General features: G+C 35.9%; 1 protein-coding gene across 2 annotated transcripts in view; it reads right to left on the bottom strand.

Annotated features, from left to right (window-relative positions):
* The window catches only part of Diaph2 (diaphanous-related formin 2), an 807533-nt gene that overhangs the window by 170050 nt on the left and 614483 nt on the right, over positions 1-23000 (bottom strand). For both annotated transcript variants that reach the window (XM_013505853.1, XM_013505854.1), the window contains exon 26: positions 10463-10598. In XM_013505853.1, the coding sequence (XP_013361307.1) occupies positions 10463-10598 (136 nt within the window). The remainder of the gene's footprint in view (positions 1-10462; positions 10599-23000) is intronic.

Below are 23000 nucleotides of genomic sequence, written 5' to 3'. Positions count from 1 at the left end.
AACAAGACCTAACAATATAATAGATTCTAGTTACACTGGATAGAGCTCTGACTCAGAACCAGTTGCCTCAAACAAGTAAAGCTTCTTTTTAAAACACTGGGGAAGACACAGGGGAGGAAGTTTCATAAACCATACCAAAGTTCAGTGGAATAGGGTCGGTTAACCGCTCTGTCCAGATACACACGCCTTTCATTTTCAATTGTTTTCAAATAAAAAGAGAGAAATCCCCTTTTCAAGCTGGATTGTTTAAATGCACCTGCAGCTACTCCTGTCTAGCAAAGGCTAGGCAAGTTCTCCCTCCTGATGCATTTCAAAAAAAGGTTCAACTGGCAAAAGAAAGCAAGTGCAAAGGGTTTTTGACAAAAGAGGACTAGAGGGAACACATTTTCCTTTCACAGAAATACTGTTTCAGAAAATCAGACAAGGTAGCGACTCAACTAAGAATGTGTAAGATACTGGTGAGATAAACAGGGAATTTGGAAAATGTCAGCTTTGAACAGAACTGCATAAAATTATTAGCCTAAAAATTGGGCAAGAGGTTTATTATATAAATGAGAACCCAGCCAGGTATGGGGATGCATGTCTGTAAACCCAACACTCTCGCAAGTTGAGACAGGAGGATCACGAGTTCAAACCTCACCTGGGCAACTTAGCAAGACTGTCTCAAAATTTAAAAAATTAATACATAAATAAAATGCTAAAGGTGTAGCTCAGTGAGAAGGCCCTGGTTCAATTCCTAGTCTTCCCTGCAAAATAGGGACTAAGCAGTGGAACAAAACAACGTATTCTGACTTTCAAATTACAGCACAGTGTAACTCGGCAGAGCATGCTCTGAGAATGGAATTGTTTTCGACCACGGAACCACACAAGTCTGAAAAGAACCTCCTGGACCCAGTCTGATCGTCAACAGGGCTATGTCTAAGTACTATCCCATGTAATGATGCTTCATATAATTACTAAGCAACCTCATTTAGGGCTCAGCAAATAGATAAGGCTAAATCAAATTCAGGAGCTCTAAAATATCAACTCTCACAAAGAGAGGATTTTTTAAAATGTACATTTAAATTACATTCTATATTGGTTCAAATAAATAAAAGTATTATGCCATCCATAGTTAATTGCACATTTAAAAGGATAATTACATTTTGATTCCCAAATGAATCACATTATCATCTTCTCAGCTATTATAAAACATCATGTAAAACCTACAGTTGATTTAGATGACAGATATTCTAAGTTTAGGATTTAATATTTTTCTAATATCATATAAAAAAGTATAACTACTTTCTTAAACTAAGATATGTTTTCTTTCCCACTAACTAGTCAAGATACTTTATAGATTGGCCATATGTGACAGTTATAGCTGAGGATTGACTACTCAAAAAGAATAAACAAAAAGTTTTCAAGATAAATAAATATATATGATGTGAAAAATATAAAACCTCTGTTATGTACTGTACACATCTGTAGTGTGAATGAACACTTACACACATATCTATGTGGGAGCATATGCAAGAAAAGCCATTCTTTCTTATAAAAGAGACACACAAGGAGAGGAAGGAAACCTGTTAGTTAATAATCTTGTAAGGAGGTTAATGGTGCTGACTTATCAGACAATGACACTATCATTAGGATGTGTAACCCCTGCTCATTGCACTGTGGGCACTCAATAACTACCTGAGGGTTAAACAAAAAAATCACTGACAGGTTTTCATTCATACTAATCCTTTCGCACATTTAGTGCAACAATAGATTTGTCCTTATTCTGAAGCAGCCCAAGGGCTATGGGATTCAATGTAAGTGGAACAAATATAATTTTTAAAAAATTATTAGAGACTCAGTTGGGTTCAGTGGAGTTTGTTGGTTCTATGAATCTGACAGGCATAATTACTGATGTGAATCTAAGTGCATTTGATGAGAACAAAGCCAAATTAATTGCTATGTTAGTATATAACAGCTGTTATTCATTTGACATTTTTCTGTAATAAGAATTAGAACACTAAAATGTAGAACGAAGGTATGTTTCTAATAAATGATCAGGCCACCTACAATGTGTTTTGGTCATTTCTTGTGGAGTCTATTTTATTGTTTTCACCCACCTGTTCCAACATTGGCATGGATTTCAGCCTAGCACAGTTGCATAACGCAAACATAGCTACAAGCACATACTGCAGAGAAAAGCCAAATTTATAAGTACCAGCATTACTCATCTTGTGCAGATAGCTGGGGAAATCTTGCTAAATGCTCAGCACACTGAAGACAGCTCTTAGAATTTTTGCAAATCTGAGTTTTTGTATTTAGCATGTAAGAACTCTTAATGAGACTTAAGAAAATTACCTATGCTGTTTCACATATTTATTTTTGTCTTTCATTTGAAAAAAAAAAAAAAACACTTTTCGTTGATGTAGAGATTTGTTTTACTGCTAAGACAGACAGAATGAGAGTTTAGAACTCATTTCCAGTGAACTGATGCCAGAAATGTAATTATTTTAGTATGAGGTCAGAAAAAAATTACTGGTGATAAGTAGCTCACATAGGCTATAGAAAAAAAAATAACTAGAAGGTTCAAGTAATCCAAAATGTATTATAGAAATAGTGTAGATTCAGGGTACTCTCAGATACCAATGTATTCTGATCAATGATGCTCTGAATAATGACCCAGGAACTAAAACAAAATCCTAGTAATCTCCCAGTAAATATATATTGTGTGCTAGCTCTATGTTCAAAATTACATTTAAGTACCATACGCAGCACACTTTCACCTATGTAAAATGTAAATCCAGAAATACTGTAGAGAACTGCCTGTACTATATATCAAGATCATGTGTCAAAAAAACAAAAACAAAACAAAACTGTAGGGAGAGGGTTTTGAGGCTGTAAGGAGGGTTATACACTAATAGAATTAAGAAAGATTACAGATGATAAAGACCAATGAACAAATGGCCTTTTATATAATTATAAAATCAGATTAATCAAAACAATTCTTCCCCTAGGCTAGTCAAGATTTTATTGTAATGATTACTGCCATCAATAGTTTCCTTGGACATATTCACTTAAATAATTATTATCAGTAAGTGATATCAACATTAAATACTCATTAAATGCTAACCATATGCTCGGCAACTGCCAAGAGGTTTGCATGTGTCCACTCACTTGGCTCCTATGAAAATCTTATGAGACAGGTAGCATTTCTTTTCCTGTCTTGCGGATGAGAAAGCTGAGGATCGGAGAGGTTAGGTGACTTGTCTAAGAATACACTGTGTAGGGGACAGGGAAAGGATTAGAATGCAGATGCATCTGGCTCCAAGGAAAAGTGAGTTGAACTCATTTTAACTGTAGGCTAAACCAATGATGAGAGAGGTATGAGATGACACAGCACTGGGGGTGAACAGTCATGCAGCAGACTGCGACTCAACCATTTAATGACTCTTATACTCCTCACTGTACCTCACCACATTAAGCTAGTGCTTGAAAGTAGAAATTCAACAACTGGTTACTGAATAGACAACAATACGGCATGATGCTGCCTTAAAATGGACCCAAAAATATTTCCTTAAAATAATAAAGGCCCTACGCTATGCTAAACACCTTAGTGTACTAAAAGTTCAAATCTGTGCAAACCTTTACTGGACTGAAAAATTTTATTTGAAAAAATAAATGCCAAATCTCTTTTTTTTTTTTTTTTTTTGGTTTTTCTCCGGTACCGGGAACCGAACTCACGACCTTGCGCTTGCTGAGCTAAATCCCCAGCCCCCCAAATCTCCAGAAAGAATAAACCTATAAAACAAAGTGAAAAGTGAAAAGGCTCTGATTTTGAATGAACACAGATTTCTTGCAATGTTTGCTAACATAAGGTGTAAGGTAATTTAAATAAGCCAAGTATCAGTCAAACAGTTTCTTTTCATAGATAAGACCTTACTAGGTCAGTGATTTTCTTCTAGGTCCGAGCATATACTTTTAAACAAGTATAAAATATTTAGTTTTGCATTAGCATCTATGAACTCATCATCAGCATTTGTAAGATATGCTAGAATGCTGGTATATATTATCAGAGGGGCTTAAATATTTCTTGGAACAATTATATAATTTGTAAATTTCTGAATCTATAATTTTGGTCATAATAATTTTTTGTCTGTATATGATAACAGGAAACATAGTTTTGATGTATTCAGATAAAAACAACATAACATGAAGTGAGTTTATTCACTTACAAGACGCAATTATTTTAAATCTTAGAAAACAGAGAAAAGCAAAATTGCTATCCACTACTGCTGACAGAATTTAAATGTTCAGGTTTATGCCTCAAAATTTGCTAATCTACTCCCCACACAATGACAGAGGCGGCTCATTTTTTTTTCATCAGACTAGATGAAAGTAGGCAATTGTGATTTGCATATAATCTTATATAAAGAGGAGCAAAACTGTCCCTGATTAAATAATATTTGCAAGGAATCACACTTGCAGTTTGCAATTTCAAAACATCCATTTTTATGTATTTTTTCCTATTGTTCTCTCCAGATCCCTGTAGTTAATTTGGTGACCTTCATAAGCATGAAAAGAGATTTACTTAGAAATGTTTGGTTAACTTTCTTCCTACCTAAAGAATTAATTAATCTTTTTTCAGTGGTCCCTAAGTTAATTATAATCTACACTAATATAACCAAGGTTTATAAAATGAAAACTATACCAAGTAGTTTGAATAGTTTGTATACTGTATGCACACATTTCAGAGTACATTTACTGATTTAGCATAATTTTGATGCATTTATATTTAAATTAGCTTCTTCTATTTTACATTTAAATAAATGGTGTATTACTGTGCATGTTCTAATTATAATTATTTGGGAAATGGTGCAATAAATGTTGGTTGGATGAATAAAATAAACTAATATGCCAAAAGACATGAATACATAATTATCTACTGGTAAAACTGTGCTGTTCTTAAAAAAAATAGAAGTGCTTCCTTCAGCAGCACATATACTAAGAAAAAAAAAATCTTTTGCCCCTCAGTGAATCTCTGGCCTGCAACTCCCACTACCTTTTATTTTTTTGTTGTTTTAAATAAGTTTTCTTTCTCTTACCACCTTCTTAAACTGCTACAGTTTTAAACTCCTTTGAAGAGAGTCAGGTATGAGCTAACTCCTTTTCCTTCACCTTTCCCTGTTCTTTTCCAGCTACAGCCTCCTTGCAGTCACCTCTTCTTTCTTGTGCTTCTGGCTTTCTACCTCAGTAATCCTGGAAGGGACTCCTCCAATAACCTTAGCTCTCCTCTCATTATGCTGCAACTTCCCGGTCTCAGTTGGAAGGCTCTTCACAGTCTGACTCTACCCTACCTTTATGACAGTTTTCCAAATCAAACTCTCCTTTGCTAATAACAATAGAAAATATTCACTGAACATTTAACTATCAGAAACTGGCAATAGCCAAAAGACATCAATATAGAATTGATAAAGAGACTAGAATATAAATAACACCAGCCTCTGACATTTTCATGGCTATCTCCTAGAGCCCTCACAGTAACAAAGCAGGTATTAATATCATTCCATTTTATAGATGAGGAAATTCAGGTATAGAAATATGCAATACCTTGTCAGAGATTTTATGGCTAGTAAACTGTGGAACAAGGCCTTCAATTTAAGACACACCACCTTATTTCAATTTATCTTCCCTGGGCTATTAAACCTAGCACAACTAAGTCCTGCCTCCTTACAGCCGATGGGCACTGTTGTTGACCCTCTTCCTTTTTACATGAATACTTTTGTCTCTATTCAACCAAATATTCCCTCCCCATCTTTTAGATCATGTATGACTGATATGTCCACAGACAGGAAACTTTACTTCATTTCACCAGACTAATTGATTTTCTCTTTAAATAATTCTAAAGACCAATCTCTATTTTACATCAGTATACAGTTTACTCTCTGTTGTTCCAGCTTTATTTAATCTCTGTAATAAAACTGAAAACTTCTTCAGGGTGAGGATTGTTTCTTGAGCTTTCACTAAATTCTACAATCAGCATAAAACGACTAACCAGAACTAGCAGCAAGTACATTCTAGGCCCTGTGGCATGCACTGTACTTACTTATCTTATTCCATCTTCATTAAAACTATAGTAGGTAAATGTCATTATCCTACAATACAGATGAGGAAACTGAGGCATGAAGAGATAAAGGAAGAGAATCCAGTCATAAAGCTAGGTGGCATAGCCAATAAGGATTTTCACTCTTTAAACATAATAATTTTTTAATCACGTTCACAAAATGACTGTCTCTTTAACATATAATCATCCTATTTTCTCCTGTATAATTAAAAAAGTACTGTTCCTTATCATGGCTTTTGCCTTCTGATTTCCAATTCTTTCAAAATGGAGCTTTGGGACATGGGGGTTTTTAAGATTTAACTTGAAAGACATAATTCTCTAGCTGTTTGGTTTTTCCATATATCTTTACTTAATTCTGAGCTCACTTGATCACATCTACATTAGGGAAATAATCTTTTCTTTTGCTTTCTCCTATTATTCTTCTGAATAATCAAATTACAAAATAATTCTCCTTGACAAATGTATATAACTTTGAATGCCAGATAAATGCATCTTATATTGTTACCTAGTAGCTATATGAAATCACAGAAAGTTTTAAAAACAGGGGAGAGGGTTTGTCGTTTTGCTAAGATGACTTGAAATAGACACTACAGAAAGGCTGCCTGAACTTTTTTTGTGGTTAGCTCATTTAAAATTCATTTATTATTTTAAGTATATGTATTTACAGAATACAGTGTGATAATCCAATACATGTATACTGTATGTAATGATCAAATAAGGATAATTAGTATTTACATGTCTTTCAACAGTTTTAAATTGTTGAGTAATGAATAGTAATTATACATAATAAGGGGGAAAAGTGTGATAAGGCCACACATGTATATAATGTAAGAAAATGTAATTTCCAATGTGACTTACTTTATCTAAGGATCTTCTCATTTAACACTTGATTATAGGTAAAATTCTTTGATTCCTTTACTACGCTTCCCTATTACGTATGCATGAAATACTGCTACAGTCTATACAACATATCCCACAAAGGCAATCAAAAATTCTGTATTATTTCTTTTAGCAAAAAGGAAGGTCACAACCTTTTTACTGGACATATTTAAAGTTCTCTAAGTCATTTTCTAACCACACCTCATTCATGTCTCCCATAGGCTCTCGCATCTCACTGACTCACATATTATGTCTCTACTGTGCTTCCTCCAGCTCTTTTCAAATGCCTGCAATTTTCATTTCCACCTGGTCAACAACATCTTCCGTTAGTCACTGAGAAATGAGCACTGGGTTTCATCTCGACATCTATCTCTATTCTTTCTTCTTTCCTTGTTGCCACCCTTCCATCTTCTTCATTTAGGCTACACATTTCTAATCTTAGAGGGATTCCTTTTTGAAACATACTGAGAGTACTACTACACATATACTCAAAGTATAAAGCAATATTATAATAAATAATAATATATATTTGCAACACATAGACCACAAGTCAAGAAGCTAACATTGATGTTGACCAATTTATTGATCTGTAAACAGAGCTATGGTAACAATGAATAAACAATAATAAAATATGTCTTTCATGTTCAAATCACTCAGTTAAGCATATGCACAAAAATGTATTTGGATATTTATCACTGGAAGAAGTAATTAACCAAATATTGGCAAATGAAAATACAGTATTATAGACAACTAAAATAGGTCCTTTCCTTCTTTTCTTTCCTATTATACTTGTCTTGTAGGGAAATAGAGAAAGGCTGATAAATACTTGAGTGAGAGTAGACATCGTTGTGGTGTGGGAGAAAAATGATGTTCTTGGCATAAAACTGGATATTCAGTCTCTAACTGCTTGTTCACTTTACTGTATATACCACAAGTTCTCAAACTGTAAACTAGGGACTCTTGGAAGGCCCGAAGATCATTACAGGGTATGTGCAAAATGAAAACTAGTTTAAATTTTTTGAGGGCTTTTTAACTCTCAAGCTTTATGAGTATACTAAGGAGTTTTCCAGAAGCTACTATGCATGAGGTTATATTAAATTAAATGAAGAAACAGGTATAAGAATTAAATTGTTTTAAATTTAGCCAGACTTCGAGGAGACCTGTAACGTTAATTCGTGCCCTTCTCACTGATTATTGTTTGTTTGGTTTTAAAAAATACTTCCCCAGAATTCTCTTAGAGAGAACGTGAATACATGGCTTACTGCTCCCTTTTCTTAACACCACAGTTATCTTTTCAGAGTCACTGTGTCAGTTCAGGCCTTCATCACCTCTTGTCAGGACGTTATACTAACTTCAGAACATGCACTGTCTTGGGCTTTTCCCTTTGCAATCCATTTTTTTCTGCTACTGTGAATATGTTTCCGACAAACCCAAGTACAGTCATGTCTAGTTTATAAACATTCACTAGTGGAGAAATAAACTATGGTACATTTCTGATTTGTGGGATTTTTGTTTGTTTAGTTGTTTTTTTGAGACAGGGTCTCACTCTGGATTCCACGCTAGCCTTGAACTTACAGCAATCCTCCTGCCTCAGCCTCCAGACGACTGGGATTACAGGCAAGCACCAACATGCCCAGTTTTAAACTAGTAAATTTCTTAAAATTTTTATATTTTTTAAATATGAAGAGTAAACTTAATGATATAGATATTATTCAGAAGATTAGCCATTAAGCAACATTATTACAGAATATATGATAGTGATTAATAATAATTTAGTATAACTTAAAACTCATGCTTGTTTCTGGTGGTCTGAGCAACTGATCTGAAGGTAACAATACGCAATGGAATTACAATGGTGAACTCCTACCATCTTGTTTAGTGAAACTCTGTATTATCTCTAATGTTTTATCGAAGAATTATTTTCTTATTCTCTTTAATGGTTTGAGCAATCTTTCATTCTTACATCTGGTAATCTGTGCAATGTAGTTGAGGATGGCAGTATGTAATGTAACAACCACTGTTAATCTGTATTATTTTGTCTTGAGACCCTGTATCACTTTAAATGTTCTTGCTTTGATTTGTTTATGTTCATGATACTGGTATGCTGCCACTGTTCTATTTTTTGTTTGTTTGTTTCTCATTTACTACTCTCTTTAAAATAAAAAAAACTCATAATAATTAATAATTAACTCTGGTCACATACTGTCTGGGTTTGAATCTTTTTTTTTTTTTTTTGGTGCTGGGAATTGAAGTGAGGACCTTCTACTTGCCAGGCAGGCACTTGTGCCACTGAGCTACATCCCCAATTTGGATTTGAATCTTGACTTTAATTTTTACTAGCTTTATGACCTTGGGCAAGTTACTTAACTTCTCTGTGTCTCAGTTTCCTCTTTTATAAATGAGGCAGTAGTACTTTCCTAATAGGGTTTTACCAGGATTAAACGGATTTAGAAGTGCAAAAATCCTAAAATACTTCTTGACACATAGTAAATGCTGTAGGAGAGTTGTTATTTCTGACAGTGGCAAGGATCAGTGTAAAGTTTCTATACCAGATTAGTTAGATTTTATCTTAGTGCAGAAACTTCCTCTTTGTGTGATCTTAGGCAAGTTCCTAATTTCTTTCTCTCATTTTCCTATTTGTAAGATGAAATAATAGGACCTACCTCATAGAGATGTAAGGACTGGCTTAAAACACATAGAGTAGTGCTTGGCATATGGTCAATATTTTAAAATATGATAAATATTACAAAGTGTTCTCATTGATAAAGGTCCAAATATTAATCATACTACCTTGTATCTTATGGAAATTTTGTTTTGTTTCTAAATTTTCTAACCCTCACGTGGGAAGGACTATGCTTTTTTGCTTCTAAAATTTTCAGAGTGCAGGCACTTGGAAACCAATTACTTTCTTCTTTTGCCTTTTCTTCTTCATAAACTAAACTAAACCAAACCAAAAGGCCCATTTATAATATGCAGTCACCCTTGCTAACCTAGAAAACAGCATACTTTATACTAATGTGCACATACTAGCATATTGGACTTCAGCTCACAGCTGAACAACAATGGTGCTGTCAATATCTATTACAACTTAAAATGTTCCAGCCCCCAACCTGTAGTTACGTGCTGTCAATAGATACGTGCCTTACAAAGTGGAATTAAGGTCTACATCTCATCCCCACTCCAGCTTCTCACTTCACTGTCTTCTTTCTTTACTTCTGTCTTATTCAGCACACAATAGATGAAGTAAATGAGAAGAAGGTGATTTCAATACTGAAACACCTACGCTGATTATCAAAACTCCTGGGTGCTCAGTGTAGGATGACGAAAATACCAAGAGATAACATTGTGTGAGAAATCTGACACAAATAAGTAATAAAATTATGAATTCTTTACAAATAAACATTATTTACTTTATAATACAAAACTAAGCGAACTTGTTTTGTACTTTATGCATCTTTCAAAAAATTGAAAATACTGTCATACCTTTGTTTATATCAATGAGTTGCTTCTTTTTCTTCTGACGTTCCAGCTTTTCTTGTTCAGCCTTCTCTTTTGCAAGCTTTGCCCTCCTAGTCTTCTCTTCCATTTCTCGTCTCTTATTATTTTCTTTCACTGCTTCCTGTAGATATAAACAAAATTAAATGAAGCCCTTTCCATTATTTATAAATTTTTAAAATTATATAAATATTCCTAGATGAGAAGTTATCATAGCAGCCTCAAAGTGCACGCAAATACTTTTGAAAAAGAAATAATTATATATTTATTTTTTTGGTGCCGGGAATCAAACTCAGGACCTTGCACGTGCAAGGCAGGTGCTGGGCCACTGAGCTATATCCCCAGTCCATAATTAATTTTTAAAAATCTCAAAAATTAGAAGTAACTCAGCCTTCAATACCTCTTACCTGCAGTGCCAGAAAATTAGAGGCATCATTGGTACAAATTTAACAATAAAAATATTTTTGTTAAAATATGAAATAGTTTTAATACACAGGAAATGCTTAATGTGGTTCAGCAAGTAGTTTATCACTTATTGTATTTTTTCTGTTTTCTGCAAATAGAATTTTAAAAAGCTATGTCATAGGATTTCTGTGAATAGATATATACACTTAGAATATAAATACACATTTAAAGTGCTTAGAACAGAACCTAATATAGCATAATCAAGAAAATGTAGTCCATGATGATGGTGATGCAGTTGTAGTGCTCGTGGTAATGATTACATCTAATGATGCAAACCACAAAATAATCAGCAGTGTTATCACGGAAAAAAGGCCTCCAAATATAGTAGCTTTTTACGTGAGATCTTTATAAATGCTGACATATATTTCAAGGTATTATCTGTTTTATTTTGAAAAGGTTATCTGTGGGACTCCCGTTGAAGGAGTACACTCTGGTAGACGGTATTAGAGAAAGCCACCATAAAGTGATTAGCTGGAAGAATAGTATCAACTTCCTTGGAGTTCAGACAAGTCACCGATACAGAGATTTATCAACTACAAGCTCCTTCCATCAAGTTGTTCTGTTTTATTTCCTATTATGATTGATTAGATATGCTTCATAGCATGTACAAACTATTTTCCCAAGGCTATTTTGTTCCACAAACCCCACAGAAAGAGACTCAATAGCAAGAATACATATACTAGGCTTTGCTTGTAGGAATCTATATTAAAATGGTTTTTTTTTCTCCATGTTGAAGGACACAGTAGTTAAACTAGCTCACATAACACTTCTAAAACTCTTCAGACTTGCAAGATTTTGATTTCCTTCCACAAAATCTAAATGGTTAGATTTTTATTTCCTCCCACAAAAGCTAAATGATTTTACCATTATTGGTACCTCCCCCTTTTATTGTCCTGTTAGGCTAATTCCCTCAGCAATTAACAGGCTAAGAACACAAAACCATCTAGCTACTACTGACAAAGGTAAAGACCACTTAAAATAAACTGGAACAATCTGGGCATGCTGGCATACACTTTATAAGCCCAGCACTCTGAGAGGTTCAAGCTGGAGCAGCCAGCGTTGGTGACCAGCTGGCCAACTTAATGACTTAGCCAGATCCTGACTAAAAACAAAACAAAAGAAAACCAGAAAAACACAAGGCTGGCAATCTGGGGATGTGCTGTCTTAGTTACTTTTCTCATTGTTAAGACAAAATAACTGATGCCCAAAGTTAAAGGACAAAAGGTTTATCTAGGTCACAGTTTGTAGAGGTTTTAGTTCATAATCGGCTGGCTCCAAGGCAGCGTGGCATCACAGAGGAGAAGAGTTCATGGTGGACAGAAGGTAGCAAAGCAACAAGGGACCTTAACTGTGTCTTTCTGCCCCTTTTGTCATATCCAAGTTACTTAGCGTGGGTAGCACTCACACCCTTAATCCTAGTGCCCTTGATCCTAACATTGTCCCATGAAGCAATGCCATTATCACATACCCTAGATCCAGCTGCTTTAGAAAAAGCCTCGCTTTTGATCATATGAGGCTTTGGGGGGATATCTAGACACAAGCCGTAATACTTCTAAGGCCTTGGCTTCACTCCTTGGTACAGGGGAGGTCAGGGAAACTGGAAGAATAGAATCATTAATTTTAGAGTAGTTTCTCAACCTCAGCCATTTGGGGCTGGATAATTCTTTCTGTGGAGGCCATCCTATACATTGTGGTACGTTTAGCAACATCCTTGGCCTCCATCCACTAGAAACCGGAAGAATCTCACACAGCGTGACAACCAAAAATGTCCTTTGAGATTGCCAAGTGTTATATCAAGGGCAAAGTTGTTCAGTTGAGAACTGCCAACTTGAGGCAGAAGAATAATTTTTCAGAAGTTTCAGAAGAATAATTCACACACACACACACACACACACACACACACACACACACATACACACAAATTATATAGTGCCTACTCTGCTGAACCAAACTTCCTTTTACAGACGTGGACATGGAGCTCTAAAGGACTTTAAATATTTGCCTAAAGTAACACATTTACATAATTCCAAGTGTGAGAAGAAAACACTTACCTCTTCACTCATGTTTTATTCTTCAAAGAAAAAATACAGATGTGACATCAAAGCAACAAGCAACCAAAGAAAAATTAGGTAACACTTCATCAGAATTAAAAACTTGTGTTCATCAAATGATAGTGTCAAGAAAGTGGAAACAACCCACTCAATAGAAAAAACAAATGTTTGAAAGTCATATATCAGAATAAGACTATATAAACAACATCTACAACTTAATAGGAAGACAATAACCCAATTAAAATTTACAAAGGCTGGCAAGCGCAAAGTCCTGAGTTTGATTCGTGGTACCAGAAAAAAAAATGTACAAAGGGATTTAAGAAGCTACTTTTCGGAAGAAGAGATGATGTGGATAATAAGCATACAGAAGTGTGGTCAACATCACTTATCATTAGGAAAATGCAAACCAAAACCTCATTACTGAGGCTGGGGATATAGCTCCTTCGTAAAGCACTTATCCAACATGTACAAGCACCGTGGTTCAATCCCCAGCACCACAAAAAATGAGAAAAAAAGTAAAAACTACACTGAGGTACCACTTCACATCTACTGGGATGGTTATAATGGTTAAAACATTAAAAAGAGAGGATATCATCAACAACTGAGATCTCATCTTATTAAAAAGCTTCTGCACATTAAAAGAAATCACCAACAGAGTGAAAAGAGAACCCACAGGATAGGAAAAAATTTTAGGACTTAATATCCAGAACATATAAAGAATTGAAAAAAGTCAGAATCCCAAATTCAAAGACCCAATCCAAAAATGGACATCTGAGATGAACGCACACTTCTAGATGAAGAAATACAAATGGCAAATAAATATATGAAAAAATGTTCAATATCACTAGTCATTGGAGAAATGCAAATTAAAACAACACTGAGATTCCATCTTATCCCAGAAAGAAAGGCTATCATCAAGAAATCAACCAACAACAAATGCTGGCGGGGCTGTGCGGAAAAAGAACCCTTCTCCACTGTTGGCGAGAGTGTACACTGGTATAATCACTATGGAAATCTGTGTGGAGATTCCTTAAAAAACTAGGATTAGAGGTCCCATTCGATCCAGCAATTCCTCTTCTGGGTATTTGCTCAGAAAAATTAAAAACATCATACCACAGCAATGCATGTGCACCAATGTTAATAACAGCAGAACTTGTCATAGCTAAACCTTGGAAACAACCCAGATGCCCATCAACTAAGGAGTGGATAAAAAAGATGTGATATTTTTATACAATGGAGTACTACTCAGGTATAAAGAAGGATAAACTTGTGAGATTTATAGGGAAATGATTGCAACTTGAGACCATACTCTAAGTGACATAAATCAGTCTTCATGTGTAAACATCACATTCTCTCCCTAGTGTAAGAAGCAGAAAGAGTAAATAAGATCCAAAATGTACAATAGGTTTCCTGAAATGGGAAGAAACTGTTCAAAAGGGAAGAGAAAGTGGGATGGGGGAAAGGAGAAAAGAAGGAAGGGAAAAGGAAATATCAATAAATTTTATAGCTAATATAGTTATCCTAATTGTTATTAGTTCACTGAAAAGAAAGGTTTATGCCTCTATCTTGTAATGTGAGCAACTACTTCGAAGATAACAATATGCAATGTACTAACCATTGTTACTGTCCTACAATATTGCTTTGAAATTTTCTACTACTGTTTCTATTGTTTTTTTTTTTAAATAACAAAAGAGAGGATGTGGAGAAATTAGAACTATGTGCTTATAAATGTGAATATAAAATGTTGACCATTTTGGCAAACTATCTGAAAATCCTTCAAAATGTTAAACATGGAGTTACCCTATGAAACAACAATTCTACTCCTAAAAATATATCCATGAGAAAAGAAAATATATATTCATACAAAAACTTGTATAATATCTGGTGTGAAGCCAAGAGAGTGTTTCAATAGGGCAGTTTAAAGCTGGCACCAGGCCACATGAGTGAGTTTGTGATAGGATAATAGTCTCTAAATCTTATTTGAATGAGGAAGAAGCCAATCAAGGACTTCTACACACAAAAGAGCCCTTTCCCTAATCCTCACCACCATTGTGAGCCTGTTCACCAGCCTGCTCTCACTCTGCAGAGTGACTTCTTTTCCACCTTCACTAAATGTACATCTCTACTACCTTTTCAGTGTGTCTTGTCCAATTCTTTGTTCAGGATGCCAAAGACACAGAAACACTGGGACTCCGGGACCCACCATACAATAGAACTGCTAATATGTACCTATAAACAAACCTACAAAACAGAAACACAGTACAGTGCGTAGCCATACAATTGAATATTATTTAACCAGAAAAATAATGAAGTACAGACACATGCTAAAACATGCGTGAATCTCAAAAACATGCTAATCAAAACACGCCAAATTCGAAAGGTCACATATTGTATGATTCCAGTTATGGGAAATACCCAGAATAGGCACATCCATAGAGACAGAAAGTAGATTAGTGGTTGCGAAGTGGTGGTAGAGGAGGAAAACGGGAAATAATTGTGAACAAATATGGGATTTCTTTTTGAGGGGATCATGAAGATTTTGGGAATTAGTGGTGATGGTTGCACAAACTTGTTTATTTTCATATATTCACATAGTACAAACTTTTGACATATATATTAAAATGGTGAATTTTATGATATGCAAATTATACCTCAATAAAAATTAACACAAAAATAAATGGCTGAGAGAGGCAGGATTGCAATAAAATTATAACACAGGGAGGGAGAAACATGTGAAAAGGCAAAATATATTCAGACCCTGCAGCTAATAAGCTGCATGATCCTCACATGTTGGGGACCACAAATTCGCAATGGCTAGTTTTACATACTTCCGCAAGGGATGAAAGGAGGTTTGGGATTGTTGGTACCACCCTTTTGAGATTTCCCATTGTCTCATTAGGGGTGGGACATCCTCTCCCACACTCTAAGACTAAGACTAAGATGATTAAAACTAAAGACGCTCCAGGGCAAGATCCTCATTAGTTTAAGATCAGCACTGCCCTCTGAGTCATTCAATAATCCCTTCCTCACTCAGTAAATGCCAAGGTTCTGGCTGCTTCATGGCCTTTTGTTCCTCACGAACAACTGGTCATCCCAGACCCTGCTGTACCACCATTTTCTCTCTCTTCTCTCTCTCTCTTTCCACCCTTGGCCATAAGACCTGGCAGGGGACTGGAGCTCACTGGAGGAGTCTCAGATACTTAGTAAGCAACAAAAGAAGGCAAGCAGCAGGGGAGAGAAAGGAGGTGAATGCCTCTGTCTGTTTTTCTTGGTCAAATGTCTGCTGTACTAAACAGTCACTAAAATCTGAGTGGATGCTTATTATCAGTCTAATGAGTTGTTTTGGATGGGAACTACTTTCACTAAGGGTCCCCACTACAAGTTTTTTTATTTTATTTTATTTTATTTTTCTGAGACAGGGTCTTACTCTGTAGTTGAGGCTGATCTTGAACTCACTACCGTGTGGCCTGGATCTCGCAGCAATCCTTCTGCCTCAGCCTCCAGAGTACCGAGATTTCAGCCATGTGCCACCACGCCTGGCTACAAGTGTATTAGGATGGCAAAATACCTGGTAACTTGCATACTTATTTCTTATATCTTCATAGGAATAGAACTCCTGGTTTCTTAGTTCTCCTAAATTGATAGTATCTTTTTGTATGCAAATAAGGTGACAAGTGGCTGGCAGCCCCCTGGAGGCTTCTCTCCCCTTTTGGTAAGACTGGCTCACCATTTGTATATTTTCTTTATTTTGTCACAGAACTAGCTCTTCTATTCATTTGGTTCTTTATATTTCTAGTTTTAGTCTCAATTTCATTCTTTTCTGCTCTCATTTTTAAAATTTTCTTCCTTGTACTAGCCTTGGATTTGGATTTTTCCTGTTTCTCTAGGATCTTGAGATGCTTCATTAGGTTATTTATTGGGCTTCCTCTGTGTATCTGATATGAACATTCACTGCTCTTTTGCGTGATGAGATATATTCTTATCATCTTAATTCTTACAAAACAAAAAAACCCCACAGGTATTTAAAAGAATAAAAACAATCGCAACAGCTTTAAGTTTTAAGGTCCAGTTGAAAAAAAGCCCCTTAAATAACTGACTGTGATTAACAGAAGTTTATTACTTGTCCAGTCCAGTCTCATTGAACATTTCAAAACACTAATTATCATTTTGTTGTTGTTGTTGTTGTTGTTGTTTTTTCTGGTACCAGGGATTGAATTTAGGACCTTGCACTTTGCCAGGCAGGCGCTGTGTCACTGAGCTATATCCCTGACCCCTAATCATCATTTTCAAGTAAGCACAAATCCTTATTTCTCAGGGCTGGGAATGTGTACTGATTAGATTCTGTTACTGCTCAGGAAGGTGCTATGTTAAAAAATGCTAACTGAAAAAGTGTTTTGGTAGTTATTTCACATAAGATAAGAAATAAGTTTATAGCAAATAAGTCTCATTTTTCTAGCATATATATTTTCCAAGAGTCAGTAAAAAGTACAAAAGGAGCAAAATATAACAGAAAATGTGTCTAGGATTTACGACAAATATTCACCAGCCTAATTTTAAATCTCTCATTAAAATCTCTACTGCCTTATTGAAAAATGTGAATAAATTAAAAATCTTATTTCCTTTGCCATGCATAATTTAAAAATGAGACCTATGGATTAAAAGTGTCCTAAGCACACGTGCGCGCGCGCACACACACACACACAAAGCTCATGTAGGAGGAAATGTTAAGACCTCTCATTTTCTTGTTTATTCCAATTAAGCTTTAGGAAATAGAAGAAATTGGTTCAAATAATTCCAAGCAGTCCAGACGTTAGCCTCATTTATGTCTACATGAGGCAAGTATCTTCCAATCTTGTTGCACTATTTGAAACAAAAATGCCACCATTGCCCCCACCATCACAACAAGCATTCTTTATTTCCATTGCCTTGAATGGCATACTATTCCAGTGCTGACTGTTGAAGCACTGCCCAAATACCATCACCTCACTGAAAGCTAAAGATGTAATTCAGGGTCTGAGAAGTGAAACAATTAGGAGAATGGTTTCTGGAGTCAGACAAATTCTGATTAAACCAGAAGCCAGACTTGAAAATCCAAACTCCATCACCATCCTAAAAACTGTGTGACCTTAAACGAGGTACTTCATCTCTTTTAACATTATTTGCCACATCTGTAGAAGGGAGATACTAATATTTTAGTTACACAGTTGTTGAATAGATTAAGTGAAATAATGATCGTATAAAACATGCAAAACACTATCTGGTACAGAAGAAATGCTACTTCCATGGTAGCTGTGTTTATCATACATAAGAGCAAACAGCTGAAATCGTGAACCGCAAGAATTTATTTTTTTATAGATAATTGAACATATTTGTTCTTAATGGTTTATTTTGCACAAGCCCTTCCCCCTCTCTTTTGAGCAGTCACGATGGCATGGTCTAGGATTAGAAATGCATTACCTTGATACAGTCCCCTCTCGTAAGCATACTAAATGTGAGTTTTTCCAGTGCTGAGGTCAAAACCTATGCTTTTTTGCATTGTAAGCAAATATTCTACCACTGAGCTACCCCCTCAGACCTTAAAAGCTAATTTAAGGGCAACATATTAGTGGCATCTAATTTAAAAATCTATGTATATCACTATAAATTGAACATTCCTAATCTGAAATATACTATGAGGCTCAAAATGTTTTAGATTTTGAAGCATTGAAATTTTCAGGTCAGGGATACTCAGCCAATGCAGTATATGCAAATATTTGAAATAACAAAATCTGAAACATTTCTGGTCCTGAGCATATCACATAAGGGATATTATGTATTACACCACCTGTATTACTTGGCATTCATGAAAAGAAAAAACAAAGGAGAAAAAAAAAAACAAAACCTCTGAAATCTTCATTTCTCCTTTTGGGTTTTGATTCATCCTGTATGAATTCTTACCTGTATGGATCTACTTGGCAAGGCTTTTATTCCAGTGTCAGAAGCTGTATGATAGTACAGTCACACAGCCATAAAAGAATGTAAATTGGAATTTCCCATGAACAAATGGGGCCCTCTGGTTCCAGAGGCACACTAGATCACACAGAGGAGTACTTCTTCACGCATCAGGGATATTGCAAGTATGCTTAAATGATACCGAGATAAATGATGTGGCAACAACTTAAAAGAAACATGGTATGTATCATACTGAAAAAATTTTACAGAGTAAATATGATGGCGTGAGAGATTTTTTAAAAGTGAGAACTCAATAAAATAGGTGAAATTCTCTCCATACCTTTTATTTTGCCTTCTCTTAGCACCTGATGCTCTTAGCTTTGTGTGTAGGCAGGGGGCGGGGGTGCGGGTGGAATGGGGATTGAACCCAGGGCCTCCACACTGCTCCAGTCCTTTCTATGGAGAGCTTCACTGCATCTCTACACTGTCCAGGGTGGGCTCGAATTTGCATTCCTTCTGCCTCAGCCTTTCAGAGTGCTGGGATAACAGGCATATGCTCCTCTCTTAGTTTTAATTCAAATTATGCTTCCAGAATTTAAAAAAAAATTCTGCTTTATCCTAGATAATTCAGAATGTCAAATTGTTTCTTTTAAGCATGTCTTTTAAAAATAACATAGAACACTTAAAATTTAAAGAACCCTAGCAAGGATACTATAAATTTCTCTTTCTTAGATAAATATAATGAGTCTAGCACTTTATTTTTTCGGCCTATTTTTAATCTCAGTGATAAGCTTTTTTCAATTTCCTGACCTATAATTTGATGCCCAGAGTAAAAACAATGGAAAGTGGTCTGTTTATCAAGACCTATAACTCAAAATTTCTCAGGGAACAGCATACCTTAGGAACAAAAGAAGGCCTTGAGGGGACTGAAGAGGTCCAGCTTAAACCCTAGCTCCTCCAGAGACCATCTAGTGCTTTACCACCCTGGGACACTGACTTAACTGTGCTAAGCCTCCTTTCTTGATCTATCAAATGCCTGTGTGTCCTAGTGTTAGTTTGTGACTTAATGAGAAACTACATGTAAAACTATTAAGCACAGAGCTTGGCAAATAAAAAGTGTTAAGCAATGATGATTATTATTTTTATATCGTTCCAATTTGGGGCCTATACGTTTCAGCATCTGTTCTCCACTTCCTTCACTTCAGGACTATGCCCACATATGTGCATACACTCACAGGAAAAGGAAAAGTTCTTTTGGAAATGGAAATCCTGTACTACCATGTGCATATGTGAAGAGACAATACAGACACATTGTCTCACCCACAGACACTAATACCGGCCTTCCCCAGTCATGACGACTTTAACCAGGAAGAAGTAAAACCAGCTTGTGGGGATGGTATCTTGGTGTTAAAATACCATTTTAACAAGCCTTAAAAAATTAAGATCATGGACTAAGCTGCTATTTGGGGTAATAAATAAATCCACATGAGATTTTACTCTGGGTTCAACATACATCAGTGCACTAGAGCCTAAACTAAGGAATACGATTGCCAGGGGGAGGGGACAGTTTTGGGGTGAGTTACAGTGATTTTATTTTAAACATATAGAGTTAGTTTTTTCATCTTCCTGAGAAAATGAAGTGTGCAATTCAAGAAAAGGCCATTGGATTTGGGAATAATTTTATTTATCATTATATTTATTATTTATTATTATTCTTATTTGGTGAGTATTTACCCCAGAATTAGCAATTCACTTTGGTTCACAGAGGGGCCTAGAAAATTAGCCTGCACTCAGTTCTCGACCCCAGGCCTCACTATATTTTCATATACTTTTCTCATCTCTACCCGTAGGAGGCCTTTAGCCCTGTTAGAAAACCTTCTGTGGGTGAGAATTCAACGAGAAGGTAAGACGGGGATGGGGATATAGCTCAGTGGCACAAGCGCCTGTTTGACAAGCGCAAGGTCCCGAGTTCGATTCCCAGTGCCAAAAAAAAAAAAAAGAGAAGGTAAGATGAATGGCAGAAACCTTTCGCTTATTGGTAGGGCTCTCATTTCATCCCAGGCATAACAAGGGGCAAATTGGGTAGTGATGGAAAGGCTGTCTAGACCCACAAACCACCGTTATTGTAGGCAGTATCCTTGCCCTGTCCCAATGGTGTCCTGAGCATTACAAGGCAAGGGAAAGGGAAGTCTATGTATGACAGCTTCGCATCCCTTTACAAAAACATCGGTGTTCTTTTTCTCTAATGTTCCTTCCTTGTCTTTCACTGTGCTTCATATAATTATCTAATACTTTCTTTGTTTTCATTGCCCTAGATCCTAATGACCCTTCCACAATTTTCTACACTTGCCTGGAACCAGTTAGGAAACACAGATCCCAATGTATGTCACCATTAACTGGTGTGTACCTTGGGCTAATGTTCTTACTTGCTAGTGTAAGTGGATGAAAATCCTAAAGAATATCAAAATTAGTAAATTGGGAGTCATATATCTGTCTACATATTTTTCTCTGCCAATTTAGAACGATCACATCAGGTCACAGATAGAAAGCTCTTAAGATGAGCTTTTCACCATTTAGACAAGGAATTGAACAGGTGGAAAATTAGAGGAAAAAAATCTGCATGTGATGGTGGCAATGATTCATTAGAATTTTTAACTTCAACTGAGAACAAATTAAGAACTTCCTCTTTTCTTTGTTTGCTGACATAGTCTTATTATGTAGTTCAGACTGGTCTTGAACTCGCTCTATAGTCAAGGTTGGCCTTGAACTCACAGTGATTCTTCTCCTGCTTCAACTTACTGAGTGCTGCGTTTTCAGGCATGCACCACCATGCCAGCTGCAACTAAGGCTTTCTGCACCCTATATATGAACAACAGGTGAATGGATAAAGAAAATACCTTTACACACAATGGAACATTACTGTGCCATAAAGAAGGGTAAAACTGAGTCATTTGTAGGAAAACGGATGCACCTTAAGGCCATCATTTTAAGTGAAATAAATCAGACACACAAGTGAAAATATCACATGACTTACCTTACATGGGAAATCCAAATTGTAAATAAAGAGCAAAATAAAGGACAATAGGAAGTAGGGAGATATAGCTTTCTTAAATGGGAAGGGGATCGAGAGATGGAGAGAGGGGGTGGGATGGAAAGGAAGGGGGTTGAAAAAGGAATGAAGATGTGTTATACAACCTCATACACATACAAACTCCACACAGGAAGTGTACACATTATGTGCTGTAAGTATGTACTAATCAAAAAAGAGAAGAGAAAAGACAGGGAATCAACTCTTTCATTAACTTCAAACAACATTCGATATTATTCCTCTTCTGTAGTTGCAGAGTGCTTAACAGGCATATTAGATTGAAAGAGTCACGACAAATGCTCAGGGCAAAGAATTTTCAGCTGCAGCAATCAGACTCCGAGAGGCAGTTCATCTGAAGACACAGCAGCACTATAATACTGCTAAACTTTTCTTTCCCAAAGATTTCCACTTATTATGGTACAAGTGACCTTTAAAGTTCCTCTTATGCAAGATCTCATGAATACTTTATCATCCAATCAACTATGATTGCAACAGAGAGGTATAACTTTCTTCCTCACTGGAGTAATTGAAATCTTGATTAACTTGCTCAAGTAGTTAGATGCCTCAATAATAGACGCTGGACAAATACAGTGATATTTTAGCTAGATAAGAAGTAAAGTCATGCTTGTCAACCTGTGTAAATATGGTAGGAATCACAGATGTGTTACGGGCCAGAGGTAACCTATTAAATCAAACAAAATCAAAATTTTCTTCTCTCTTTGTTTCCTAAAATGCTACGGTCCTTCCTTCCAATAGAGAGTATTGCTTTTTTTTTTCCATCTCCTTTGCAGTCTATGCTTTCTTCTCTCACACGCTAACTTTTACCTTCCCTAAAGCTCTGTCCTCGGGCCAGGGATATAGACCAGCGGCATAAGCGCTTGCCTGGCAAGCCTGACATCGTGAGTTCGATTCCTGGTACAAAACAAAACAAAAAAAAGCTCTGTCCTCATCTGAATCATTTTTTGCCTAACTGTGAAGAGAATCCATCTAG

This window comes from Chinchilla lanigera, unplaced genomic scaffold (genome assembly GCF_000276665.1).
Source record: "Chinchilla lanigera isolate Chin_1 unplaced genomic scaffold, ChiLan1.0 scaffold00102, whole genome shotgun sequence".
In the NCBI taxonomy this organism is placed as follows: Eukaryota; Metazoa; Chordata; class Mammalia; order Rodentia; family Chinchillidae; genus Chinchilla; species Chinchilla lanigera.
Note: the sequence above shows the minus strand (reverse complement) of the source record. Positions and strands in the feature narration are given on the sequence as shown.